The sequence below is a fragment of the Canis aureus genome, chromosome X (genome assembly GCF_053574225.1).
Source record: "Canis aureus isolate CA01 chromosome X, VMU_Caureus_v.1.0, whole genome shotgun sequence".
Lineage (NCBI taxonomy): Eukaryota > Metazoa > Chordata > Mammalia > Carnivora > Canidae > Canis > Canis aureus.
In genome coordinates this window covers 111459791-111485457 of record NC_135649.1, presented here as the reverse complement: position 1 = coordinate 111485457, position 25667 = coordinate 111459791, and the positions used below count along the sequence as shown (strand labels likewise).

General features: G+C 42.0%; 1 protein-coding gene across 3 annotated transcripts; it reads right to left on the bottom strand.

Annotated features, from left to right (window-relative positions):
- Positions 1-682: 682 nt before the first annotated feature.
- RBBP7 (RB binding protein 7, chromatin remodeling factor) lies at positions 683-25265 on the bottom strand. 3 transcript variants are annotated; one of them, XM_077888142.1, is made up of 12 exons: positions 24941-25265; positions 23958-24102; positions 17634-17779; positions 13934-14107; positions 12768-12883; positions 8635-8795; positions 7786-7912; positions 7588-7665; positions 6908-6984; positions 4690-4747; positions 1879-1989; positions 683-1136 (listed from the first exon to the last, which is right to left on the bottom strand). In XM_077888142.1, the coding sequence occupies exons 1-12, from the start codon at positions 24954-24956 to the stop codon at positions 1068-1070; spliced, it is 1278 nt and encodes a 425-aa protein (XP_077744268.1). In that variant the 5' UTR covers positions 24957-25265; the 3' UTR covers positions 683-1067. The 3 variants fall into 3 exon arrangements, with proteins under 3 accessions (XP_077744268.1, XP_077744266.1, XP_077744267.1); XM_077888140.1 differs by lacking the exon at positions 24941-25265 and adding an exon at positions 24380-24542; XM_077888141.1 differs by lacking the exon at positions 24941-25265 and adding an exon at positions 24380-24542 and having other exon boundaries at positions 13934-14080.
- Between the last annotated feature and the right edge of the window lie 402 nt (positions 25266-25667).

Sequence of the window (25667 nt, the reverse complement as noted above, 5' to 3'; positions counted from 1 at the left end):
CTTTTGCATTTCCACAAGTCTTGGCTGCCCCTATGTGTATTAGCATGAGGTATGTAGAGAGGCATACAGGGCACGATCTAATTCGAAGATGCACAAAGCACATACAATCAATCAAAGTGAGGGGCTGGCTAACTTAAGTATTTTAGTGTTGGGAATTTTTGATCCTCTAAACAGCCTTTTTTTTTTTTTTTTTTTTAAGATTTTATGTATGTATTCATGAGGGGGGGGGGTGCAGAGACACAGGCAGAGGGAGAAGCAGGCTCCATGCAGGGAGCCCGACATGGGACTCGATCCTGGGTCTCCAGGATTACGCCTTGAGCCAAAAGCAGACACCGAACTGCTGAGCCACCCAGGCGTCCCTAAACAGCCTTTTAAAATTAAAAACCATTCCTTTTGGCAGGTCCTACTAAATAGGTGGTAGGTGGAGAGGCCAACCTGGTTGTCCCCTTTGCTGACCCCTGCCGTATAAGCAAACAAGCTTTCATGGGGCAGGGGCAACAGATGTGTTAAGGTAGTTCCAGGTGTACAAGTCTAACCTCTCCCCATCTTTCGATTAGGACACTCTCGTGTACCCTGTTCCACACACATACCAGCTTGCTCCCAAGAAGGGGGACACACACACACACACACACAACACACACTCATGCTCTCCTTACCCAGGTTCTAAGAGAATAAAACAGAATTTATTTTAAAACTTTATTTCTGCAAAGCCAATCAACAAGTGTTGGAGGGAAAAAGTGTAAAAGTTATTCTTGCATATTTGGGAACAGCAAGCACTTAGTTTGAGAAAACAAGGACTTAAAATAGTTGAATCAAAGGCAGTACCCTGCTACTTGTATTTTAAAACAACAGTGATGTTCGTTCTTAAACAACATTCCTTTCTTCCCTAAAAGCTACAATATGATACAGTACGCAATAGCTCACTTGAAAGTGCTAGAATCAGAAGGTAAAGAACGCCATATGCCATCTCACTTACATCTCCTACTATACAATGCCTTCCGGCGCTTGATAAACCAAGCATTCGTGTAGCATTACATTCAATAGAAACATCTCTTGTACTCTGGGTTTTAAGATCCTTGCCCCTCCAGTTCCGATGTTGTCACATCTGACTCTTCATCATTGTAAATATTTTCAGCCTAGAGAGGACAACCAAATAAACGCACAGGTAAAACTCCCCATGGTTTTTACAAAGTTCTCTACAAACAGCATTTAACTGTCTAGACTTTAGGATTCACTGGTCAACGTGTTTGTGTGTTAGACATTTTTAGAGTAATTTACTTAGTAGTCTCCTTACGCGCCACCACCCCCCTACCCCGCCACCCCAAGATTTGAATGAGGAAAAACCAGGGCCAGCGTTTTTTTTTTCTTTTTTGCCGGCGTTCTTATTTGGCAGGGAATTCCACCTTTATACCAACAAGCTGCCCGCCCCCTACGTATTTCTATTGTAAAAAGTGTTTCCCAAACAGCATTTCAAGCATCACTGAAATGAAGCAATGGCCCTGCAGTTAATGAGGGTAAACACCACCTCAGAAACATCAGGTACTTCGTACTCCACATCCGAGAACTCGGTATCCTACAAATGCGTGGACGCACAGCAGACACTGGACATTCAGCAGCGATGCCAAGAGCCCCGCCGAGGACGTGCACAACCGTCCCGCAAAGTGGAACAGATGCTGTGTCCCCATCTGTGCGTAGACACAGATTTTTCCTGACCTGACAGGTGCATAGTGAACTAAAGACTTGTTAAAATGGAGAAAGATCTTTTCAGATTGTTGCCTTTCTAGATTTGCTGTAATATGCACAATCTATAATAGAAACATTTCCAGTAAATAGTTGGTCTCTTCTTCTCATCCAGCAAAGAGAAATATTTTAGCTCACCATTTGCCAGATCTGCATGATGTTATCCTCAGACACCGAGCAAATGACCCACGGCTCATTGGGGTTCCAACTAAAATCTGATATCTTGGCGGTGTGTCCTCCATGAATAAACTGTTAATAAGAATTTTTAAAAGCCTTCATTTCATATCTTATGTTAGCCGTTTTTAGAGCATCAGTCTTACAATTGAGGTTTAAAGGGAGGGGCTTACAGGCTCAGTAATCTACCTCTCCACTTCTCATTTTGCAAATTTCCAAACCCTCAGAAAAGGTGATAGAACAGTACAGGGACTGCCTGGGATACCCTTTGCCTACATTCCCCCAATTCTAACATGTTCACGAGTGCATTTTCTTACACAGACACGCCTACTGAGCCATCGCCCATGTACTTCACCCCACATCACCCAAAGGTAAAGACATTTTTCCTACACAACCATGATGCCATTGACATACCTAATACATTTAACAGTAATTCAGCCTCATTATCAGTTATGTGTAGTTAGGTCCACACAATAAATTAATGTTCTGTTATAGAGTCCAAAACAGGCCCACCCGAGGAGTCAGTCTCCCAGTTCTAGAGCTCCTCCTCCTCCCTCTTGCTAAGAGAAAGGCACACCTCCCCACCAGCCTGCATCTTTCCAAGGTGCATCACTCAGGGTGGGGATTCAAAAAACCAAAACCAACCCAGGGATCCAAAGCAAAGCCCCAGAAAGGCGAGGCAGAGGGCTTTGCTATGAAATGATGAAGGAGGCAGAGACTCCTTCCCTATAAGACACAGACCACTCATGGGAAGGCACTGGGCTTTCCTTACCTCAGAATTAGCAATGGGAAGAAACCATTCTCATAGGGACAGTATGAATACACGATTTTGGACAGAGAACTCCTACTTCCTGACAAAGTCTGATTTGACTCAGGATGACAAATAAGTTACATGCAAGGTAACTATTTTTAGCTATTTTCCCCCCAGTTTAAAAATGATAGAACAGCTTTCCAGAATCGTTAAGGGGGACATAAGGGAAAATATATTAAGACCATAAGCCTTGGAATATATAAGGAGTCCTCAAATCAAGATATTGTTATACTAAAATTATACTTAGCATCCAGTTCACTACAAGTAAGTATCCCTTGATTTCAGGCTCTCCTGTGAAAGGAACAAAATCCTAGTGGATCTCGTCAAGGACCACAAAATTGTTAACTGTAATATAAAGGGTATCCAAAAATAGCTAGAGACCTTGAAAACATTACGCAAAGTACAAGAATCAGTCACAAAAGACCACTTTATATTACATTTCTATTAACTATCTAGAATACGCAAACCTAGAGACACAAAGCAGATCACTGGTTGCTGGGGACTGAGGAAAGGAGCAGACTGGGAGGTGGTCAAGAGTAGACAGTTCCTTTTTAAGGGGAAGGAAATGTTCTAAAATGGATTTGTGGCGACGGCTGTACAATTCTGTGAATAGACCAAAAACCTTTGAATTATAGCCTTTAAATAGGTGAACTATATGGTATGAGAGTTCTAGCTCAATAAAGTTTTTACCAAAGTAAAAAGTGCAAACAGCTGGACAAAAAACAGTTGACAGCAGCACCTCAGCTAGAAAATAAAACTATGAAGCCGTGCCTCACAAAACAGACTTTTCAGATTAAGTCACTCAATGGAGAATAAACCATTTAGGTGCTGTCATCTGTCTAATTTATTGAGAAATGCTATTCCTTCATCAGTGGTGCACCGAACGTGCTGGCTTGTCGTCATACCCTCTTGTCACTTTCTGTCCACTGCCGTCTGACATGGTAACATGCTGGACAAGGAGTAAGGGGATCTCGGGATGTCTGTGCAACATGGGAGTTTAGTGAGCATCTCCTAGGGCTTGCCTTCCAGGGCCGCCCTTACCTTTTAAAAGTAGTGGGCAAAGCCCAAGTGTACCAAGACTTAGTACTGCCCTAAGAACTAAAAATATGTTACAGAGGGACACCTGGGTGGCTCAGTGGTTGGGCGGCTGCCTTCGCCGCTGGTCGTGACCCCAGGATCCAGGATCAAGTCCCAAATCGGGCTCCCTGCATGAAGCCTGCTTCTCCCTCTGCCTATGTCTCTGCCTCTGTATCCCTCATGAGTAAATAAAATCTTTAAAAATTAAAAAAAATATGTTGCAGAGCAATGAATGACAATTTGCCACATAACTGGTGGATTATGAATGGATCTGAGTGAGGAAGAACCACTGCTAAGTCTGGCCATGCTTAACAGGAAAGGGACTTGAAGCACACACTGAAGAGCTGAGAGACCGGGGGGATGAGGACCAACAAGAGAGACACAACACAGAAACCCTCTGATGGCGAGCCAAGGAGATGCCCAGTGATTCAGTCAGGAGCGGGAGGGAGATGGTAGGCACTTGGCACCAACAAGACTGAGAATGCTTTCATTTTCTGGGCAGGGAACTTAAATAGCAGGTCACTAAAAATATTTCTGTACTGTTGGATAATGGTAAGTAAGTATTGCTAATTCACTATCAATACCTAGCTGCCCACCCCCTCCAAAAACCTCTCAGAAATATTATAATTGGGAATCAGTGAAAAATTAACTATTTTCCAAGGAGCCCAAATAGTTTAGTGAAACATTCATAAAAACCTACTGTGCTCTATTTACTGTTGTCGATAAATGTCAAAACCCAGTCACAATAACCTACAAGACCTCCGATTTTAAATCCTCCCCAAGAGCTAGCATTTGAAATTCTGACTCCTTTTCCAGATACATGGATCAATGACAAATAATCCAGTCTGCATAGACATTTCAATTTGCATAAGAAAGCCAATATATACCAGGAGTTCTGGAGGCCCATCTTCTGCGTCTTCTGCTGATTGTTCTTCTCCAATTTTGCTATCAATAAAGAACATAATGCCGTCATTACTGAAATTCTCGTAGATGGCGTGAATGTTCGCCAAACCAGCATTAGCCCACAAAGTGCATCTCAAAACATATACACCCTAGAAACAACTTATTTCTATACTACTATGCTCAGCAGTTAAGCATCTGCCTAATTAATATAGCTTCTATATTAATTACTGGTGGGAGGGTGGAATGTTCACGTTCTGGAAATGATAAGAGCTATTCATAACTGAGTATATAGCACAGAAATTGTTAATAATAAATAATAATTTAAAATTCATTATTTAAAAAACCAAAATAAAATTACTTATTTTTAACTGTGGTTGTTTACTGCATTGGACTTAAAAGTAAAACTTAATATATAAGCCAAGGAAAGGCTATGTTTTTTTTTTTTTTTTTTTTTAGGCTATGTTTTTTTTTTAACAACTTCGATCTGTAGCATTTGCCAGCAGTCCTAACAGCGAAATCACTCTTAAGTTACATGCCAAATATCAGCCTCGGTATCTAGCCCCAAGGTGGACTTTGCTAATAATAACTGCTGAAAAAGCAACCAAAACACAACTTTCCAAGGGATTCTTTCTCTTCCCATTAAACTCACACCAAACACATGTGACTGCTAGACAATCATGTCTCCTCTGGTCAGGAGTATAATTGCTAACACTGGTCATTTTAATCTGTAGTTTTATCCAGCGTATTTTTTTAAAAAGATTTTATTTATTTATTCATGAGAGACCAGCAGAGACACAGGCAGAGGGAGGAAAAACAGGCTGCATGCCAGGAGCCCAATGTGGGACTCATCCCAGGATCACGCCCTGAGCCAAAGGCAGACAGATGCTCAACCACTGAGCCACCCAGGTGTCCCTATCCAGTGTATTTTTAATAGTACACAAGTAATAGAAGAGTTTTAAGAAGAATTTTTACAATGCCTGCAAATTAATTATTGGCACCTTTAGGGACAATTCAGCTGACAGGGTATCAGACTTCCAGAGCTTGCTGCTTCACTTCATATAACCACTAGAGCTTTAAGTTTCTAATTTTACTAACAAAATTGTTTTCAAATAAAATAGTATATACTCAAATGTCAGTTTTAAAGATTCTCTACATTTCCAAGCTTCTATTATGGTCAGAGTTTGTCCCAAACAAACACAGAACATCAGATGTTTCACAAGTTTTACAACACACGCATTTTACTCCACAATGTTTTTTGTTCTATACATTGAAGGACCAGCATATGGCTTCTGATTAAGGTGGCCCTGATTTTAATGAACTAAAAACAGTCTACTTCAAAGAAATACATTTAAAATAAGAATTTGAAATAAGTTAATTCTTGGTAATTTAAGTATTTAAACTTAGGATAACGGGACCCCTGGGTGGCTCAGTGGTTAAGCATCTGCCTTCGGCTTAGGGTGTGATCCTGGAGTCCCGGGATCGAGTCCCACATCGGGCTCCCTGCATGGAGCCTGCTTCTCCCTCTGCCTGTGTCTCTGCCTCTCTCTCCTCTCTGTGTCTCTCATGAATAAATAAATAAGACCTTTAAAAAACATAAACTTAGGATAATGGTATCTTAGAAGTAGTTCATGGAACTGGACATCTTTGTTAACGGCTCTAAAGGCTCAGACAAAAAAAGAAAGGAGTCTGAAATTCTTAGAATGGCAACTCTGAAATCAAGGAACTTTAAGAAATTTCAAGGAACTATATAATGAGCCCCAGAAGAATGTAAGCTCTCTTACAGCATGAGCAGTGCTTATCCTGCTCCGAAGTATATCCCCAGCGGTCACAAAACCCACAGCAGGGGCTCAGATCCCCAAAATGAACCGATGGAAGCACAGAAAAGCAAATGGTAGAAACACTTTTAAGAGTGCAGGTATGATATGAGCTCCAATGAGATGGGAACAGCTAGCTTCTCTACCAACAGTGTTTTCAATACAATTATTTGGATCGTTAAACTCTCCTTGTATAAATTTATTTTGCAGTCCATTTGCTGATTCACTTCTATTTTACAGAACCAAGACTCTTCAGGAAGGTACCTGAAAGTTGCTTTAATATTTGGCTTATTAAACTGGGATCAGCAAACTATGCTCTAGTTTATGAATTACTACACTGTCATATTAACAGATTTAAGCTGTTTCTTGTTACCAGATTCTGAGTTACCTTAAATCCCACACATTCAGGCGGCGGTCAGTACCACTTGAGGCCAGAATGGTTTCATTATGTGGAGACCAGTGGACCTAGCAATACAGATTTGAAAGTATGAAGCATCATTTGTTCCTACGTTTGTGGGTATCATTCTAATCCTTGAGATTTTCCCATCTCCTCTTCTGTATCCTCTTCTTGGATACAGCCCTCACCCTCCTTGTCCTGTCCTTTCAAGTGCTCTTAAATGGCCCATCTCCCCAGCCCACCCTCCGGGAAGATCACACCCCCCCATACAGGGGAGCTCAGCTAGGAACCTCCATACTCTTATTAATAAGCCCATAACTAATCCAGAAGCTTTTCACTTTTTCAATGAGGTGTATCTTAAACCTAAGCAAATCTCCATTTGAAACCACATACAAGGTATTTTTATTCACTAGAGAATGCACCACACTGGACACCTTAACTAAAGAATCCTTGAATTTCACTTTTTAAAATGATCCTGTTTTGCAAGATTTTTCTACTTCTAATGTAATAATCTCAAATAGCTCCAAGTTACTTCCCACTAGTTAACATATATATACAGAAGAGGAATTTAAAACAAATATCATGCCTGCTATAAAGCCAGTAAGATTTTAAATTTCCCACCATCAAAGAGTTACTAAAAGCCTGACAGACATGAGAAAACTGTCACATACCTGGAAAATTTCATCTTTATGAGATTCAAAGGTATGCAGTTTTAGTTTTAAATTACGCAGATCCCATAAAGCTACAGTCTGAAGAAAAATAAATGAAAAGGAATTCATTTCTGCACTGTACGAAGAATTTTAGAATATCTGATTATAGCACAAGACAACTGGATTCATAAACATCAAATATACAAAAACTTAAAAAACCTTATCCGCAGAGCCAGTTGCGAGAATGAACTCGCTGTAAGGGTTGAAGGACAGGCAGTTGACCTCGGCAGTGTGTGCATCCACCAGGTGGCTTGGCTTGGAGGTGGTGTTGGACCTGGTGTCCCATCTAGAACACAAAGACACAAGGCACACAGCACAAGCAGAAGCCACCCAACCCTCCTCAGTTTCTCATGCCCGTTTCCAGGTCTGCACCACTCCACACCACCCTTACTCTGCCATGCTCACCCCTTCATGGACACCCTAATCACATACAAAGCTGCCAATCTGGACTTCCAGCCACTAAGTGACATATTCTAAACCCACAGAAAATAAATTAGGGCTATCATTTCCAGTTTCAGATTCCTGTCTTATTACCAAATATTTCAAGCAGACACAACTACTGGAGAATAATGTAACAATTTGATACCTACAACCCAACCTTACCATATTTTACTATTTAGCCACATTTGCCTCAGATACTAGTTTCTTTATGAAATAAAACACATTTTAGGTGGCTGAATGCAGCCTGTAGCCATGCCCTGATGCAAACATTCCTAGCCCTCATCTTCAAAGTCACTGTGACCCTAATTTTGACACATACCACTAAGAATGTTTCTTTACATTTGTAGATTTTTTTTCAAGTAAAAAAATATGTTCATTCATATAGCACAGTATCTTCTATGCAAAAAAAAAAAAAAAAGCTGTTACACTTGTTGTTTCTTGTATGTCAAGCTAAAGCTTTTAAGGCCAGTATATAACTTAAAAAAAATCAAACCACAGGCCACCACAATCACTGTTGTTCATTCAGGACACCCATATATCAAGACCCCACTGAACCTTCCACCTTACATCATAAGCTTCTGATCATCAGCAACAGATCCAAACAATGACTCGTGCAGCAGATGCCAGGCCACATCCTCTACAACAGCCGAGTGGCCAGTAAAGATGGCTTTAGCATCCACAATCTTGCCTTCCTTTGGTCCTGCATTTATATCCCACAGACAGACAGTCTAAAGAAGGAAAAAACAAACAATCTTCATTAAAAAATTATATAACTAGGGGTGCCTGGCTGGCTCAGTCTGAAGAGTGAATCTTGATCTCGAGGTGTGAGTTCGAGCCCCATGCTGGGTGTAGAGATCACTTAAACTTAAAAATTATCTAACTATATATATAAAGGCAGAAATAAACACAAGGGAGAAGAAATATAAACAAAGTGAAGCTTCAGAAACACAAGAGTATGCTTATAGCTTTCATCACCTGAGATGCAGAGGGCAAGGAAAAGGAAAGTATATGATAACGGGGACAGAGAAACCAGGCACGATGGCAGGCAATAGACAATGAGGTAGAGTTTCTACTGACATACTTTCAATCAAGTATCTAAAATTCATCTAGAGGGGATCCCTGGGTGGCTCAGCGGTTTTGCACCTGCCTTTGGCCCAGGGCGTGATCCTGGAGTCCTGGGATCGAGTCCCATATCAGGCTCCCAGCATGGAGCCTGCTTCTCCTTCTGCCTGTGTCTCTGCCTCTCTTTCTCTGACTCTCATGAATACATAAATAAAATCTTTTAAAATTCATCTCGATTACACAATGCAACACTAAGAGTCCAATATTCAGTATTTAGTGAACAGATACTCCTGTCCTAAAAATTCACACAGGGTTGGGAGACTGGAAATTAAGGTGTCTGCTTCTCCCTCTCCCTCCCCTCCCGCTGCTTGTGCTCATGAAGGCTCTGTAAAATGGATGAATAAAATCTTTAAAGGCGGGGGCGGCTCAGTGGTTGAGAATCTGCCTTTGGCTAGGGTTGTGGTCCCGGATGGAGTCTGGCATCAGGTTCCGCACAGGGATGCTGCTTCTTCCTCTGCCTATGTCTCTGTCACTCTCTGTCTCTCATGAATAAATTACGTAAGATCTTAAAAAAAGAAAAATCTTTGGATAATTCTCTCGCCTCACAGCAGAAACCACTATTTGTAGTGGAACATTAGGAAGTCGAACATGTGAAAAATCCAGAAACCCCAACTAGGCTACTTTGAGAGGCCAAAGCTTAAGGCCTGCTGACAGATCCCCACAGCACAGACCTCAATACTTCAGCAAAATCCAAGGAAAGGCCATGGGCCTTTCCCAGGCCTCAAAGATCACAGATCAGCAGGCTCTGGGATCTGATTCTTCAAATGAAAACCATTACAAAGTTAACAGGAAAGTTTTTATGAAAAAATATTACAAGCTATGGGACAATGATTATCATCCAAACGGTTTAAAAGGTAATTCCACTAAGACATATTTGCCCCAACAATTCCACTGACTGGTATGGGTTTCATCTCTTTGAAAATCACTTTCTTATCTGAAAGACTTTCTGTGACAAAGCTATTTCCCAGTAATAGCTATGTACTCAGTAACAAAAAAAATAGTTTTACAGAATACACCCTTAGTCTTTGTTGATATACACTCAGACAATTTACAAGCACTGAAGAAAAAGGAACATATATAGAGCTCTTGACATCCTTTCCTGCTCATTTCAGAAGGATCCTGGGAAGATGAGCAAGAAGCCTGGCACATGCAGAGCCCTTAGAAAACGTCAGCTATTATAACTAGCAAATCCCAGCGTGGTGTCTTCAAAAGGCACTAGTAATAAAGTTACTGAGCATAATCCATTCCGTTTCAGAGACTCTACCACACCCACTTTGAGGGAAGTGGAGGAAAGCTTCCTTTTGGAGAACTAAGGGAGACCCTCACTTCTCAGCCTCCCTCGCGGCTAGGACATGATAGTGGCTACATCAGTCTGACCAGGATTTTTTTTAATTAATTAATTTGACAGAGATTGAGAGATTGAGAGAGATATACTGCATACAGCAAGGAGAATAGCAGGCAGACAGAGAGAGAAGCAGAGAGCCTGGTGCAGGGCTTGATCCTAGGACCCCGGGATCATGACCTAAGCTGAAGGCAGTTGCTTAACCAACTGAGCCACCCAGGTGCCCCTGACCAGGACTTTAAATTGTGAACATTAAGAGGGAAATCTGTTCTCATGTTTGCCAAGTGTGTGGGGGGGTACAAAGTGGAGAGTAACACCCACCCGCTTCTCCTCTCTGTTCTGGGCCATTTTCTAGCCAGCAAAGCAATTCTGTGAGCTACCCTACCCAACACCCTTCTGATAAATTCCTTTTCTGTTTGCATCAGCCGGAGTTGGTTTTGGTTGCTTGCAGCTAAAGAATCTTGACTGAACCAATTACCTACTTTCAATATTTAAAAAAGCTTAACAGAAATTGTAACCAGTAGAAATAAAAGAAGGTCTGTGATGCAATAGGCCTGTTCTAGACAGGAGGATATACTACGGAAGAAGGTTAAGAGAACCTGTGGCCAAGTTACAAGAGCTTTCAAAAGCTCCAGAAGTCTACTCTCAGCTCTGGGCTGGAGTCATACCCACCATATTTTGCTTACAGTATGGGATCCATGAAGGAAGGTATGGAGCTGTAGGTGGCAAGAATGCTACAAAGATTGATCTACAATAAGTTAACAAGATCACTTTGTGTTTGTGTGGTACTTTTGTTAAAATACTTGTATTAAGGATGCCAAGATAACTCTTAGAAGAAAACATAGATGTAAATCTTTGTGATGTCGGATTATGTACTGGTTTCTTAGATATGATGATATCAAAAGCACAAGTGACAAAATAAAAATACATAAACTGGACTCAAAATTCAATTTTTGTGCTCAGGAGGACATTGCTAAAAAATGAAGACAACCTTACAGAGTGGGAGAAAATCTTTCGAAATCCTATCTGATTAAGGGCTTGTATCCAGAATATACAAAGAACTCTTACAACTCAATAAAAAAAAAAAACAAAATTTAAAAACCGACAAGGAATCTGAATACATATTTCTCCAAAGATCTATAAATAGCCAATAAGCACATAAAAAGATACTCAACATCATTAGTTATCATCACAAGGAGATACTACTTTACCCCCACCAGGATGGCTCTAATAAAAAAGGTAAGTGCTGACCAGGATATGGAGAAAGTGGAAGCCTGGGGTACACATTTCTGGGGGGAATGTGAAGTGGTACAGCTCCCTTGGAAAAGCTGGGCAGTTTTCCAAGAAGTTAAACATAGAGTTACCATATGACCTAGTATTATTTCCATTCCTAGGTAATTACCCAAGAGAAATGAAAACCTACATCCACACAAAAACTTACACAAAAATGTTCATATAGCAACATCACTCAAAATACAAAATAGCAAAAAAAAAAAAAATACAAAATAGCCTAAAATATAAAAAAAGAGCAAAAAGCCCCAAGTAAAAACAACCCAAATGTCCATCGACTGATGAAATCAATTCTGATATATCCATATAATGGATTATTCAGCCATAAAAAGGAGTGACATACTGACCTTGCTTCAACCTGGATGAACCTTGAAAAACTTATGCTAAATGAAAAGCCAGAAAGAAAAAAAGCACATATGATTCCATTTATATGAAAAATCAAGAAGAGACAAATCTATAGAGATAGAAAATAAATTAGTGGTTGCCAGGAGCTGGGGGAAGAGGGGAGTGACTGCTTAAAGAGTATGGAGTTTCTTTGTGACACATGATGAAAATGTTTTAGAATTCGAGAGCAGTGATGACTGCACAGCTTTGTGAATATACTAAAACCCACTGAATTGTACACTTAAATAAACTAAAATGTAATTTCTGTTTCTCAGGCCTCACACTTCATAGTTTCCATTATAAAGATATTTTTAAATCATGGGACACCTTTTGCCCACCTTCCCTCCATTCTAAGGCTGCTTCAAAAGAGTTCTGTGGAATTCTAAGGCTCCAACAGGGCAGTATGATAACCATTGCTCTAAATCCTGTGAAAATGTTATCACAATAATCACCAGTATTATCTTAGAAAACCTTTCAACTATACAGCACTCCTTCAGTGCACAGCTCTCCATGACAGTCTTTAACTCCAAGTACATGAGATTAGAAAGAATAAGTCTCTCACATGATCATCGGATGCACTTAGGAGATGTCCACTCAAATTAGAATTCCAGGAAAGACCATAGCCTTCCTTTTGGTGGCCTCTTAACCTAAGATCAGGATTACATTCTCCACTTGGGTCTAAAGAAGAAAAGAGATACATTAACTATTAAGTGATTTTTTTTTATCAGAACTAGTAAAAGCAATCCTCACTCCTCACTGAATGAGATGTTAACATTCATTACAATGCTTGAAAAAAAGCACCACACACCAATCATGACTTAGGACATGGTCTGACCCATAGCCACCCTGAAAACCTGTTCTCTGTGCTTCACTTCTAATACTCGATGCACACGAAGTTTCAGGACTATAAAGTGACTAGTTCCTTTGCAAAATCTAGTACTAGCTGCAACACAAAATACTGAAAACTATAGCTATCCCCTCAAATTTGAGTGGTGGCAACCCGCCCCACCCCTCGATCAAGTTTTTCAAACATGTTTGCAAGGAAAGGATTAACAGAGCAGGTCCTGTTTCTGAGCTCTTGCAGGTCTCCAGGGTAGCCTGCAACCATGACTGACCCTTAGCCAACCCCTAGGAATGTGACCCTCACAAAATTCTTCACGTCACTGAAGTTGTGTATGCACAGAGCAGTGAGGCATGCTGTAGCAGCTCGTCAAGACTTGCAGAATTGTTTAGCAAGATTCATGATGTATCTGGCTTCACTGTTGGGGTCCTAAGTTGTCCTTATCATGGCTGGTCATAGAGCATGATATACCTAGGTGACCAGACCTCTATAAAAACACCAGATCCTGCGATTCAAACAGGCTTCCCTAAGCAGAGATACTTCCATGCTCCTGTGGTCTGCTGCTAGAGAGACATCACGTTCTGTGTGGCCCTGGTGGGGAAGGACTCAGAAGCCTGTGCTTGACATCTTTGGACTCTACCTGATATGTATCTTTTCCTCCTACTTTTGCTCTGTATCCTCTCATGTAGTAAACCCTACCGAGCCAGAAGAGACCTGCTGGCAGGTCTTTCTGTCAAATCACCTGAATTCTGAGGTTGGTGATAGGACCCCTGAAACAATTTTTAAACCTTTAAAAATTATAGATTACACTAGTTTGAATGACCTCAAAGCAATTTTTTCAAATCAAGAAAATGTTCAAGCAATGGACTAATTACATTACCACATACCTGGTTTAGCAGGATGCTTTGTATAGTCAAAAACCAGCACATCAGAAGATGGTGTTTTTGTAGCAATGATGTGAGGATTCTGCGGCATGTAACGAGCACGGTTTACTTCTCCTTCATGGTTAATTTTAATTTCGCATTCAATTTTTCCTGTTACAGAACCAAAGCCACCAAATTCTAATGTGAGAAGAAAGAAATAAACACATACACTTACGATTAAAATTCACAAGTCATTTAGTTTAATACACCCAACAGATTTTTAACCTGATAGAATACAGCACAAATTAACCAGGGACGCAAAAATATGGGCTCACTTGCCACTTGGAATTAATTTATTCTCAAAGCCCATTTGAATTGGAAAATGTTATTTTATGCAAGTTAATTAATTGTTTCACCCTGGATTTAGAATAATTAAAAACTACCCTCTTTCAGTTGTGAAAAGGATGTGATTATTCCCTAAAATCAGGAATCCATGCTAACTTACCCCCACCCAACCCTGAGACAGATATGTTGGTTCCACCAGCATATTGAATTCAACTGCCAGTAGGGTGCCAAAGCTAAAATGAGGGGGGGGGGGTTAACCTCTCTACCTGGTGTGTGAATAAGACTATAGTGTTCTGGAGGGTATTATGCGGAGTGAAGTCAGTCAGTCGGAGAAGGACAAACATTATATGTTCTCATTCATGTGGGGAATATAAATAATAGTGAAAGGGAATATAAGGGAAGGGAGAAGAAATGTGTGGGAAATATCAGAAAGGGAGACATAACGTAAAGACTGCTAACTCTGGGAAACGAACTAGGGGTGGTAGAAGGGGAGGAGGGCGGGGGGTGGGAGTGATTGGGTGACGGGCACTGGGGGTTATTCTTTATGTTGGTAAATTGAACACCAATAAAAAAATAAAAAAAGACTATAGTGTTGAATAGTTACTAAAAAGGCCTTGGAAAAGTAACAAAGTCACATAAAGAGTACAGGAGCTTCTGGGAAGCAGCAAGATGATAGCAGAAAGAATACAAGTAGAGAACATCTAAGCAGATAACAACAAGAACATTTTCTTTTTTGTGTTCATAGATTAAGAACTAAAATAGTTGCTGAGGCTAAAAAATGTTTGGAGGCTTCACTTTGTAACTGTTATTTCTTCCTGACCTATATTGCTACTTCTCCACACATTCCTTTTTTGTTCCCAGTGTCTCAGGTTAGGAACACTAACTCAAATGCCTAATGGAGCCAGGCAAGTAACAACTAAAACAGACTGGCTGGGTCCTGGAGAAAACCAGCTGAAAGCAGCAAACCATTTCTGTTTCAGCCAGCTCTTGCTATATGGGAATGCTTTATGAACACTGGCTCCCATGGTTTAATATCAGCATTGAGCCATTCTACTCTGTGGCAAACACAGCTTACTATTCTGTGTGGCTGAAAAATCACATACCATTCCATATAGCTACTCCCACACAGCCATATGCAATCACCTTTCCTTCTCAGCATGTTCCCTTTCCATCATGTCAGTGGGAGAAATGCATCCCAGTCTTTCTAAGACTGCCACTCATCTCAAGACTCTGCTCCAAACCTGTCCCAACTTTGATTTTCAACCCACCACAAACCCTCCACCCACTGTGGACTCCAAGGGTTCTAACATTTCTGATATAAAGACACTCAAGTTCCCCAATTCCTTTACTTAAAACAACCTAAACAGCTCTCCTCTTAAAAAAAAAAAAAAAAAAAAGGATTTCCAGGTAAGATTCACTTTTAACATGGGGCTTTGTTTTCTCAACTTCAAAAGTTTGAAAAAACCATTATTTTAAATGATAATAGTATCCATTAAAAAATACTGTAAATGAAAATACAAAGAGGTGTTAACTGAATTATTTCAATCACTGTTGGAATGTAATACACTGAACAAGTGACTTCAGTAATTTAATACACATCCATAAATTATGCACAGACACTAATTCTTAAAGGCAAGAGTCCAATAAATACATACTTTAGGATTAAAAGCCACTAAAAATTTCTGATTACAATATTTACAGAAATAATGCTTAATGTTGTAGGGAAATGGACTGTGAATTGTGGCAGTGGCAAATGGATTAAATCATTTTGGAAAATAGTTTCATACTATTTCAAGCTGACAATGAATACACCATACAACTCAGCAATTCCACTCCACTAGATAAATTTTCCAACATGTGTACAAGGAGACATGGTAAGGATGTTCACTGAAGCACTGTTTATAAGAGCAAAGTACCACATGGATGCAATCCAACTGCCCCCAGTAGAACAAAGTCAGGTTTAATCACAATGGAACACTATACGGCAGTTAAAAGGAGAATGACATCTACATGGTATACACAAAACAGTACTGAAAGAAAAAAGCTATAAAAAAAGCTTTACGTATATTTACTACCGCATAATAAAAATAAAAACAAATGGCACACTAATTTCACGACAGTGAGAAATTCTTCAAAGCAAGGCAGCAGTAGGAAAGGAGTAGGTTTGGGGTGGCAAGACTTTAGCTATAAAGTAATATTTTATTTCCGGTAAGAAAAAAACTAAAGCAAATTCCTTGAAACGTTAAGATCAAACCTTTCAGGGCTGTGCAGAATGCACTAACCCAACAGGTCTGGTTGCTTAGCCCTCGCAGCTCTGAGGGACACTGGGACTATGAATGACCCTAGGCCAAGTCCTGGGAACATGGACCTCAGAATGTTCTTTACGTCACTGATAGACTGATGATTTTGTGGTGTACACCTGGAGCAATGGACCATGCTGTACCAGTTTGTCAGGGTTGCTTTGCACAAATAAAGATTGACGACATGCACCTGGTTTCATTACTGGGGTCCTGAGTTTCAATTGTCTTAACTGGTTGCCAGCAGGATATGCCTGTGAAAACAACCCCTCCACAAAAGCCTCAGATCCTGACACTCAACTGGGTTTCCCTGGGCAGGAGAGAGAGATTCTGCACATGTCCCTGTCGTTTGCTGCCAGAAAGAAAGCACATCGTGTGCGGCCTTGGACAAGACTTGTGCCAGACCTCCCTAGACTCCCTGATGTGTATCTTTTCCTTACTGCTTTTGTTCTGTATTCTTTACTGTAACAAACTTTAGCCATGAGTATAATTTGCTGAGTCTTGTGAGTCCTTCTAGCACGATGTCCAAACTTGGGTGATGGTGGGAATACCAAATCAGGGAAATGTACCTTTGACAGAAGGGGGGGGGGCAGGGAGTTAACAGCTTCCATTAAAAGCCACTATTAACTGTTTGGCATAATACGCCTTCTGACTTTTTCCCATGCACACCCAACACACATTACTTTTACAAAAATGGGTACTATAACACACAAAGAAGTTAATTTACCTTAGACGTTTTTCTGTACTAGGGCATACAGATCTGCCTCATTGTGAGTTTGTGTAAAATTTCAGGTTTATTGCATTCTTAGGAATTGTTGCACAGTATTTCAAACATAATGTGTTTAGCCAATTTCCTATTAAACTAACATCTGGGTTGTTAGGTTGATCTTAATTTTTCAATCCTGCAAATAATGCTATTGTGAAATCCTTATGCACATGTAAGCAAGTAGTTCTGGAGTTCTAGAAGATAAAGTCCTAAAAGCTAAACTGCTGGGCCAAAAGATATTAGTAAGTTGTAATAACATATTAGAAAAAATCCACACTCTCTTACACATCAATACTGGAACATATGGTATACCTACCACCCTTCTCACTGTCACAGTGGGAAGCATCAAACTGTGCATCATCGTTCGGAATATGGACTCGAGCAACCACGAGATGATTCTGCTCATCAGACGTGTGAGTCCCCAGCACTAGCCAATGAAGGGCATAATCCTTTCCTTCCGGTCTGTTTAGGAAAGAAAATAAGTCACACTAACCCTACAAGAAATCAGTTGCTAACAAATTCATCACCAATCTCCATACTCAAAATCACGACTTCTCACCTAAAAAATATCTTCCATTGTAATACACTAGACATTTCTTTTTTTTTTTTTTTACACTAGACATTTCTAATTTCCCAGTAAGAGGCAACAAGTTTAAGCACTGAGCCAGAAAAACTGGGTTCAAATCCTGGCTCAAACTAAAATTAACAATATGCAATTCCCTTTTTTTTTTTTAAGATTTTATTTACTTATTCATGAGAGACAGAGAGGCAGAGATACAGGCAGAGAGAGAAACAGGCTCCAGGCATGGAGCCCAATCCCAGGGACTCTAGGATCACACCTTGGGCCAAAGGGAGGAGCTAAACCTTTGAGCCACCCAGGGTGTCCCAAAATATGCAATTCCTTAAAACACAATTTCCTGTGAGGCCTAGTTTCTTCACCTAAAAAACAGGTTATGTGTGCAAATAGCCTGTGAAAACTTTTTATTGATGTTCATAGAGCTTAAAGTTTATGAAATGGAGATTCTCATTTTTATCGGGGGAGAGGGGTCTTTGTTGTTACCTTTTTCTATGGACCTTATTTTGAGGCTAAAGAACCCACTGATGCTTCTTGACACCCTGGTTTTGCCTCATCTATTTTTTTTAAAAAGATCTGTAAAATTTATTTATTCATGAGAGACACAGAGAGAAAGGCAGAGGGAGAAGCAGGCTCCCTGCAGGAGCCGGATGCGGAACTCAATCCCGGACCTGGGATCACTCCCTGAGCTGAATGAAGGCAGACGCTCAACCGATGAGCCACCCAGGTATCCCTTGCCTCTTATCTTTTAACGACATTTTCCCATTTGTATTATTTAGAATAGCAATTTCCACCTGTGCTGTATGGTCCCACCTCAGTGAGGGCCAAGATGTAGGGCTCTGAGCCCCAACATCAGACAAGTTAGGCTATTTATCTGTTTCTAAAGTTTGTTTTACAAATTTCTCTTTTCTTTTTTTTTTTTTTAAGATTTTATTTATGACAGACTGAGAGAGAGATTGGCAGAAACACAGGCAGAGGGAGAAGCAGGCTCCATGCAGGAAGCCTGACATGGGACTCGATCCCCTGACTCCAGGATCACATCCTGGGCTGAAGGCAGCGCTAAACCGCTGGGCCACCGGGACTGCCCAGTTTCTAAAGTTTGGTTGTACAAAGGATTCAGTGGTTTTTAAAAAAGGCTTGAGGGTTGCTTCTACGAATATAATTTAGTAGTAACTGAAAAAAAATACAAGATGAAATTTTGCCAAAATTAGGCTTAATGTAAAAAAGAATAAATATGTATACAACTCCAAGAACAGAATAAGGCACCCGTGTCTAAGCAATAGCTTATTTAAAAAAAAATACATGAGTCTTAGTCAATGTATGTTCAGTGGTCAAGAACAGGATATGGTTACCTAAACAGTTAATTCCATCTTAGATGAGAGAGGGGGAGGCAATGCATGTGAGTACTCACCCACTTATTTTTATTTATTTTATTTATTTATTAATGAGAGAGAGAGAGAGAGAGAGAGAGAGAGAGAGAGAGAGGCACAGAGACACAGGCAGAGGGAGAAGCAGGCTCCCTGCAGGGAGCCTGACACGGGACTTGATCCCGGGACTCCAGGATCACACCGAGCCAATAGCAGACACTAAACCCAGGGATCCCAACTTATTTTTAAATGGAAAAATAACAGAAAATTAGGCTCTAAGCAATGTAACTGAGGAGGACTTAGACAAAATGAAATCTCTGTAGCTCAAAATGAAAGGGAACTTAAACACATCTCATTAGAACCATTTGAAAATTTAAAAAAAAAAAAAAAAAAAAACCACTTGAAAAGGGGGCAGCCCGGGTGGCTCAGAGGTTTAGCGCTGCCTTCAGCCTGGGGCGTGATCCTGGAGACCTGGGATCCCTGCTTCTCCCTCTGCCTATCTGTTTCTCATAAATAAATATTAAAAACAAAATCCTAAAAAAAAAAAAAAAAAAAAAAAAAAAAGAACCATTTGAAAAGAAAAAGGGGGCAGCCCGGGTGGCTCGGCGGTTTAGCGCCGCCTTCAGCCCAGGGCGTGATTCTGGAGACCCGGGATCGAGGCCCACGTCGGGCTCCTTGCATGGCGCCTGCTTCTCCCTCTGCCTGTGTCTCTGTCTCTCTCTGTGTGTCTCTCATGAATAAATAAATAAAATATTAAAAAAAAAAAAGAAAAGAAAAGAAAAGAAAAAGGGGGCAGCCCGGGTGGCTCAGGGGTTTAGCGCCACCTTCAGTCCAGGGCCTGATCCTGGAGACTGGGGGTCGAGTCCCACGTCAGGCTCCCTGCATGGAGCCTGCTTCTCCCTCTGCCTGTGTCTCTGCCTCTCTGTCTCATAAATAAATAGAATCTTAAAAAAAAAAAAGAAAAGAAAAAGGAATGCTTGCGAGAAAGGAAGCACCACAAAGCAAGGTTAAGGCTAACATAAAAGGAAGAAGTATTTTATTAGGGGGTTAAACAGAAAAAAATAGGACCTTTCTAAGAAGCCCGGTCCCAACATGGATGGAGGATCTGAAAAATTCCTTGACTCTAAAATTCAATTCAGGTATCCCCCGTCACAATAATCATGTAAGGATTTTTTTTTTCTTTTTTACTGGCAATCCTTTCAAGTCCATCATTAAAATACAAACTTATTTTCCTGAACCAACAATATTACAGTATTTTCCTCCAATGCTGAATGCACCTAAAGCTGCAGGAGCACTAATGTTAAAAGACCTTGTCCATTTTTCAGTGCCAGCATCCTTTGATCAATCACTTAAGACTCCACTGCTAAGAAAGTCACCTAACAATCACAGATTATCACAAGATTATTCTCAGTAGCATTGTCTTAGTGGAAAAAGACTGATGACAACCTTTAAATATCTATTAATAAAGAAATGGTGGGACACCTGGGTGGCTCAGCGGTTGAGTGTCCACCTTTGGCTCAGGGCGTGATCCTGGAGTCCCGGGATCGAGTCCCACATCGGGTTCCCTGCATGGAGTATGCTTGTCCCTCTGCCTAGGTCTCTGCCTCTCTCACGAATAAATAAAATCTTTTTAAAAAATCTCTAAAAAATTTTAAAAAGAACTGGTGATATACATAATAGTATATTCATAAAGGAAATTCTATGGAGCCCTTAAAGCAAAAGAGCATATCTAAGCATGCTGATAGGAAGTCTCCAACATAAACTACAAACTGTAAAGTCAAGTGAGTAACTTGCTATCATTAAAAAAAGATTTAGGGGAGGGGTGCCTAGGTGGCTCAGTCAGTTAAGTGTTTAATTCTTGGTTTCCGCTCAGGTCATGATCTCATGGTCCTGAGATCAAGCCCTGTGTCAAGCTCTGCACTCAGCAGGGAGTCTGCTTAAGTTTCTCTCTCTCCCTTGCCCTCTGCCCCTCCCCCTGCTCATGCACAACCAGTTCACCCAAAGGGGGGGAGGGGGGAAGAGAGAGAGAGAGAGATGGAGGGTAGGTGTGTGTAATGTGTATATACACTTATTTCTGGCAGGATCAGTTAAAAAAGCCAGCCAAAAATGACTCAACTCTGGGTAATAAACCAGGAGAACAGGGAACATGGAAGGGAGACTTATTATTTTCTCTATGTACTTTGTACCATCTGAATTTGAAGGATTACAAAGGTTTCTAAGTACAGAATAAGTTAGTCTCAAGATGTTTAAGAAATTATTTAATAAAAAATATGGAATAACGGAATTACAGATTAGAAATACCTAAATAAAAAATTTTTAAGATTTTATTTATTCATGATAGAGAGAGAGAGAGAGAGAGGCAGAGACACAAGCAGAGGGAGAAACAGGCTCCATGCCAGGAGCCCGACGCGGGACTCGATCCCGGGACTCCAGGATCGCACCCTGGGCCAGAGGCAGGCATTAAACCGCCAAGCCACCCAGGGATCCCCCCTAAATAAAAATTTTTACAAGGCAAATCCACCATGTGGACAATTACCTAATTTAGTTTAAGGACAACAGTTCAGAAAGTGCAAGTAATTATTGGGAGGTATGCTCTATGTAGTATGTAGGTAAAAGCCTCATGAGGTTGACTAGCATCACATTCCTCAAAGACCCTGGGAATAAGAGTAGCCAACATCTCCAGTGTTCCGTATAGTAACAAAACACAATCACAGTCCCTTCATACTCCAAGTAGAATCCTGCAAAAGTACCACACAGCCATCCTCAACATCCAAGAATGCAGGCTGGCTGGCATTTTCTTGCATTCCCAGAGCAACTGCACATCCCACAACCAGATCCCACTTCTTTGTATGCAAAGAACACCACGGAATACATCATTTAAAGTATTTTTTGTTAAGTTCTTAAGTGTTAACATAAAAGCAGTATTGGCGGGGGGCTGGCGGGCTCAGTAGGTGGAACATGTGACTCTTGATCTCAGGGCTGTAAATCTGAGCTCCACGTTGGGTGTAGAGATTACTTAAAAATAAAAATCTTTTCAAAAGCAGTATCCGGGCTAAGAACATACACATTTAACATCCTTAAAATTGTTACACAAAACACAGATAACATTTTCAGAAGACTTGAATAAGCAGTTTTCACTGGAATCCAAATGGAGAAACACAGTTACTACAGTCTAATTATTTCTGAATACAAAGGGGGAGAAAATCAGCATCAGTCACCACTTATTGCGGACTTCTTCTGTGCCAGCACTTTAAAAGTGCATGATCTTATTTCATTTCCTCAAAAGTAGGCAGTCAGAAGCACCAGCACCTCCACTTACAGATCAGACAGCTTGGGAATAGAGACTGACCAATGTGCCCTAATTTAGCTATTAAGAAGCAGGCGGCAGGATTCAAACTCAGGTTTCTAACCTTAGAGTCCTAAACACCTCCGCTGTGTTCTGCTGTTAAGGTAGATCAAAAAGATCCAAAATAATGTAAATTAAGCTGTTAAAGGTTTTAATTTACTTAACAGGAGTGCACAAAGAATCAAAAGTACATGGTGCTCAAAGGAGAACCTGAATACCCTTAAGTATTTGATGTTCAAAATTGTTATGTCAGTGTTTTGAAGTCTGTTTTTTATTTTTTGGCTATTCTTACCACATCTGTGTATTTACACTGATTTTGAGGAATCCTAATAAAAGCCTCTACCTATATGGAAGACAATGTCTGCATATGGAGAATTCGGCCATTAAAGGAGTAACCTCATAGAAAATTAACTTGCTCTTATTTTCAGAAATTGTCTCAAAATCCCCTTCCTACGTTAGTTTTGTTAATCCTCATTAAAAATATATGTTCACAATACCCAAATTAAATACTTTTAAAGTACACAGCCAAGTTCCTACTAGAAAAAGTGCAAGCGCTTAAGAAAGTCTAATAATACAGGAGTTGCCTCAACTCTGGGGTACCCGGTTTGGGTTCAAAATCCCACTCCACCACTTGCTGGATGATCCTGGGTATTTTAACATCCCCACCCCAGTTTCCACAACAGTAAGACAAAGATGATAAAGAATAATCATAGTATACTTTTTCATAGTATAATTCTGAATATTAAACAACTGGACACAAAACTGTTGAGATGTGCCAGGCCCTATTTTAAGTGTTCAATAATACCAGCAATTATTACCAGAGAAATTTTAGAAACGGCTGAAAAGAACCAACAGCAACCTCCAAGTGTATTCCACACTATCAGCTAGTAACGTCTTTTCTTCAGTGAACTGCTGCTAAATTCTTTTTTCCCTTTGTCAATTAAAACCTATTCATATAGTGGTGGCTGGTTACATGGATGTGCTCCCTTCGTAAAAATCCATCCAGCCATATGCTTATGATTTGTGCATTTTTCTGTACGTGTGCTCTTTTTCAATAAAGTTTTAAAGAAATCCATTAGTCTGGGCCCCCAAAATGCTGCTCTATATTTAATCCCAAGAACTGTTAAATACGTTAGATGCTCCCCACAAATATCATTAATCGCACTTTGTCCCCATGCTTACATATCAAAAACCATCCCATAAATCACTTGTTTTGAAAATAAAAATCACCTGCCACCTCATGCAAGGGCTAAATTGATTACACGCTCATGTTCTATGTGTAAAATGCCAAAACTAGGAATTTCGGGATAATAGTCAAATTTATGCAAAGTAAAAGTTGCCAGAAACCCTTACTTAGTCACTTCAGGAAGCCACTGAACGGTAAGACTCGGCCACTGAAGAGCATGGGTCATAACCAGGTCATACAGAAACGGTGTATTCTTCTTCCAGATTTTATATTCTTCATTGATGACACGCTCCTCCACAGTATCTTCAAACACTGAAATTTGGAGAAATCCCACACAATTAAGTGGCTGAGAGAAATCGAGTTAGAATCTGTACAGATAGTGGAGGTCACCTCGAGATGGCCACACCTAATCTACTCCTCAGCTTTACGTTTAATTTGGACACGAACTAACTGCTCTTCCAGAACGTGAGGAGAATATTAACACCAGGAAGCTTATTTTTTGCACTTAGAAATCGATACTGCTTGCGTATACAGAATTGGGCAATTACACAGACGACGATTTTGTTTCACCAGTTACAGCTGTTCGCACCTGTTCTAAGATGACGACCCATCTGTGCAGGGGCTCCACGACCCACCCCGGGAGACGAATCCACGTGTAGCAGAAACCCCTCGGCCCGCTCCCTCCATCCCCCACCAGGAGCGGCCTCCGCTCCCACGAAGCCCGCGTCAGCAGCCATAGGCCGGCGTGTGCCAGAATCCCCCGGACAAGGGCCGCGACCCCGAAGCGGTCGACGCGCGCGCGTGGAAGGAGCAGCCGTGTCCGCTTTCCGGTGGCGGAGGCCGCCTCCGCCCGAGAGCCAAGGGCGCCGGAGGGAGCGCCGCCGCCAGAGGGGGGGGAGGGGAGCGGGGGGGGGCAGAGGGGGAAGGGGGCCCAACCCGCGGCCCCGCGCCCGGCTCCGGAAGTGCTCGGAGCCCTCCGCGCCGCGGTCCCGTCCCGCTGTAGGCCCCTCGAGGCGCGCGCCTAGCCTCGCGCCCGGCCCCGCCCCCTGCTCCTCACGCCAATTCGCGCCTTTCGCCGGCGCGTGCCGCGGCCTCGCGCGCCCGCCGCCCCCCGCGGTCCCGGCGCGCGCCGCCCCGCAGGGCCTCTTACTCTCTTTACTCGCCATCTTGCGTCGGGTCGTTCGCCCCTCGCCGCCGCCTCGGACTCCCCTCGCTAGCCAAGAGCAGCCCAACCGCAGGCGTTCCTGCCTCGCCCAGGCGCGTCACACACTTCTAGCTCTCGAAGCGTGAGCTCCGTCTTACGGCCTGGGTGCTCCCCAAACGCTGCGTCCTTCTCTCCTGCCTCCTCCCCGCTCGCGGGTACCGAGGTCTGAGGCGCTCTTCTCTCTCTCTCCAAACTTGGAACGAGACTTTTCAACCCGCGCCTCCCAGCCCGCCCAGGCAGCTGAGCGCAGGCGCATCCGCCCTGGGAAAAGTGAGAGGCGGTGGAGAGGCGGGCCTGGGAGCCAACGGCTCGGTTGTTTCAACCAATGAGGTGCGGCACGCAGGTTTCACGCGGCATTTGTGGGCGGGCTTCTGGGGGTGGGCGGGGCGTTCCGCGGCAGGAAGTTGGCGAGGCGCAGGCGCGAGGGCTCGCCCAGCGCTCCCAGGGCCGGGCGCGGGGGCGGATGGGGGCGCGCGGGGGTGGGGCGGATGGGGGCGCGGCGTGCGGGCTGCGCGGGGGCTGTGAGCCCCGGGGCCGCGGGGCGTGGCTGCTTGCAGCGGCCGTGGCGGTGGGGTGGGAGGGGGGCAGGGAGGTTGACGCGGCTTAGCCAAGCAAAATCTCAGAGCGAGAGAGGAAAATGGTTTCTAGTCTCGAGAGATTACTGTGCCCTCAA

Excerpts from the sequence above, each read along its gene's own strand:
- RBBP7 (XM_077888140.1), bottom strand. The coding sequence starts at position 24,527 with ATGGCTGCTGACGCGGGCTTCGTGGGAGCGGAGGCCGCTCCTGGTGGG. Across the intron at positions 24,103-24,379 it reads GGGTCGTCATCTTAGAACAG|TGTTTGAAGATACTGTGGAG; the intron begins GTGCGAACAGCT and ends TCCAAATTTCAG. Across the intron at positions 14,108-17,633 it reads CTGTGACAGTGAGAAGGGTG|AATTTGGTGGCTTTGGTTCT; the intron begins GTAGGTATACCA and ends TTCTCACATTAG.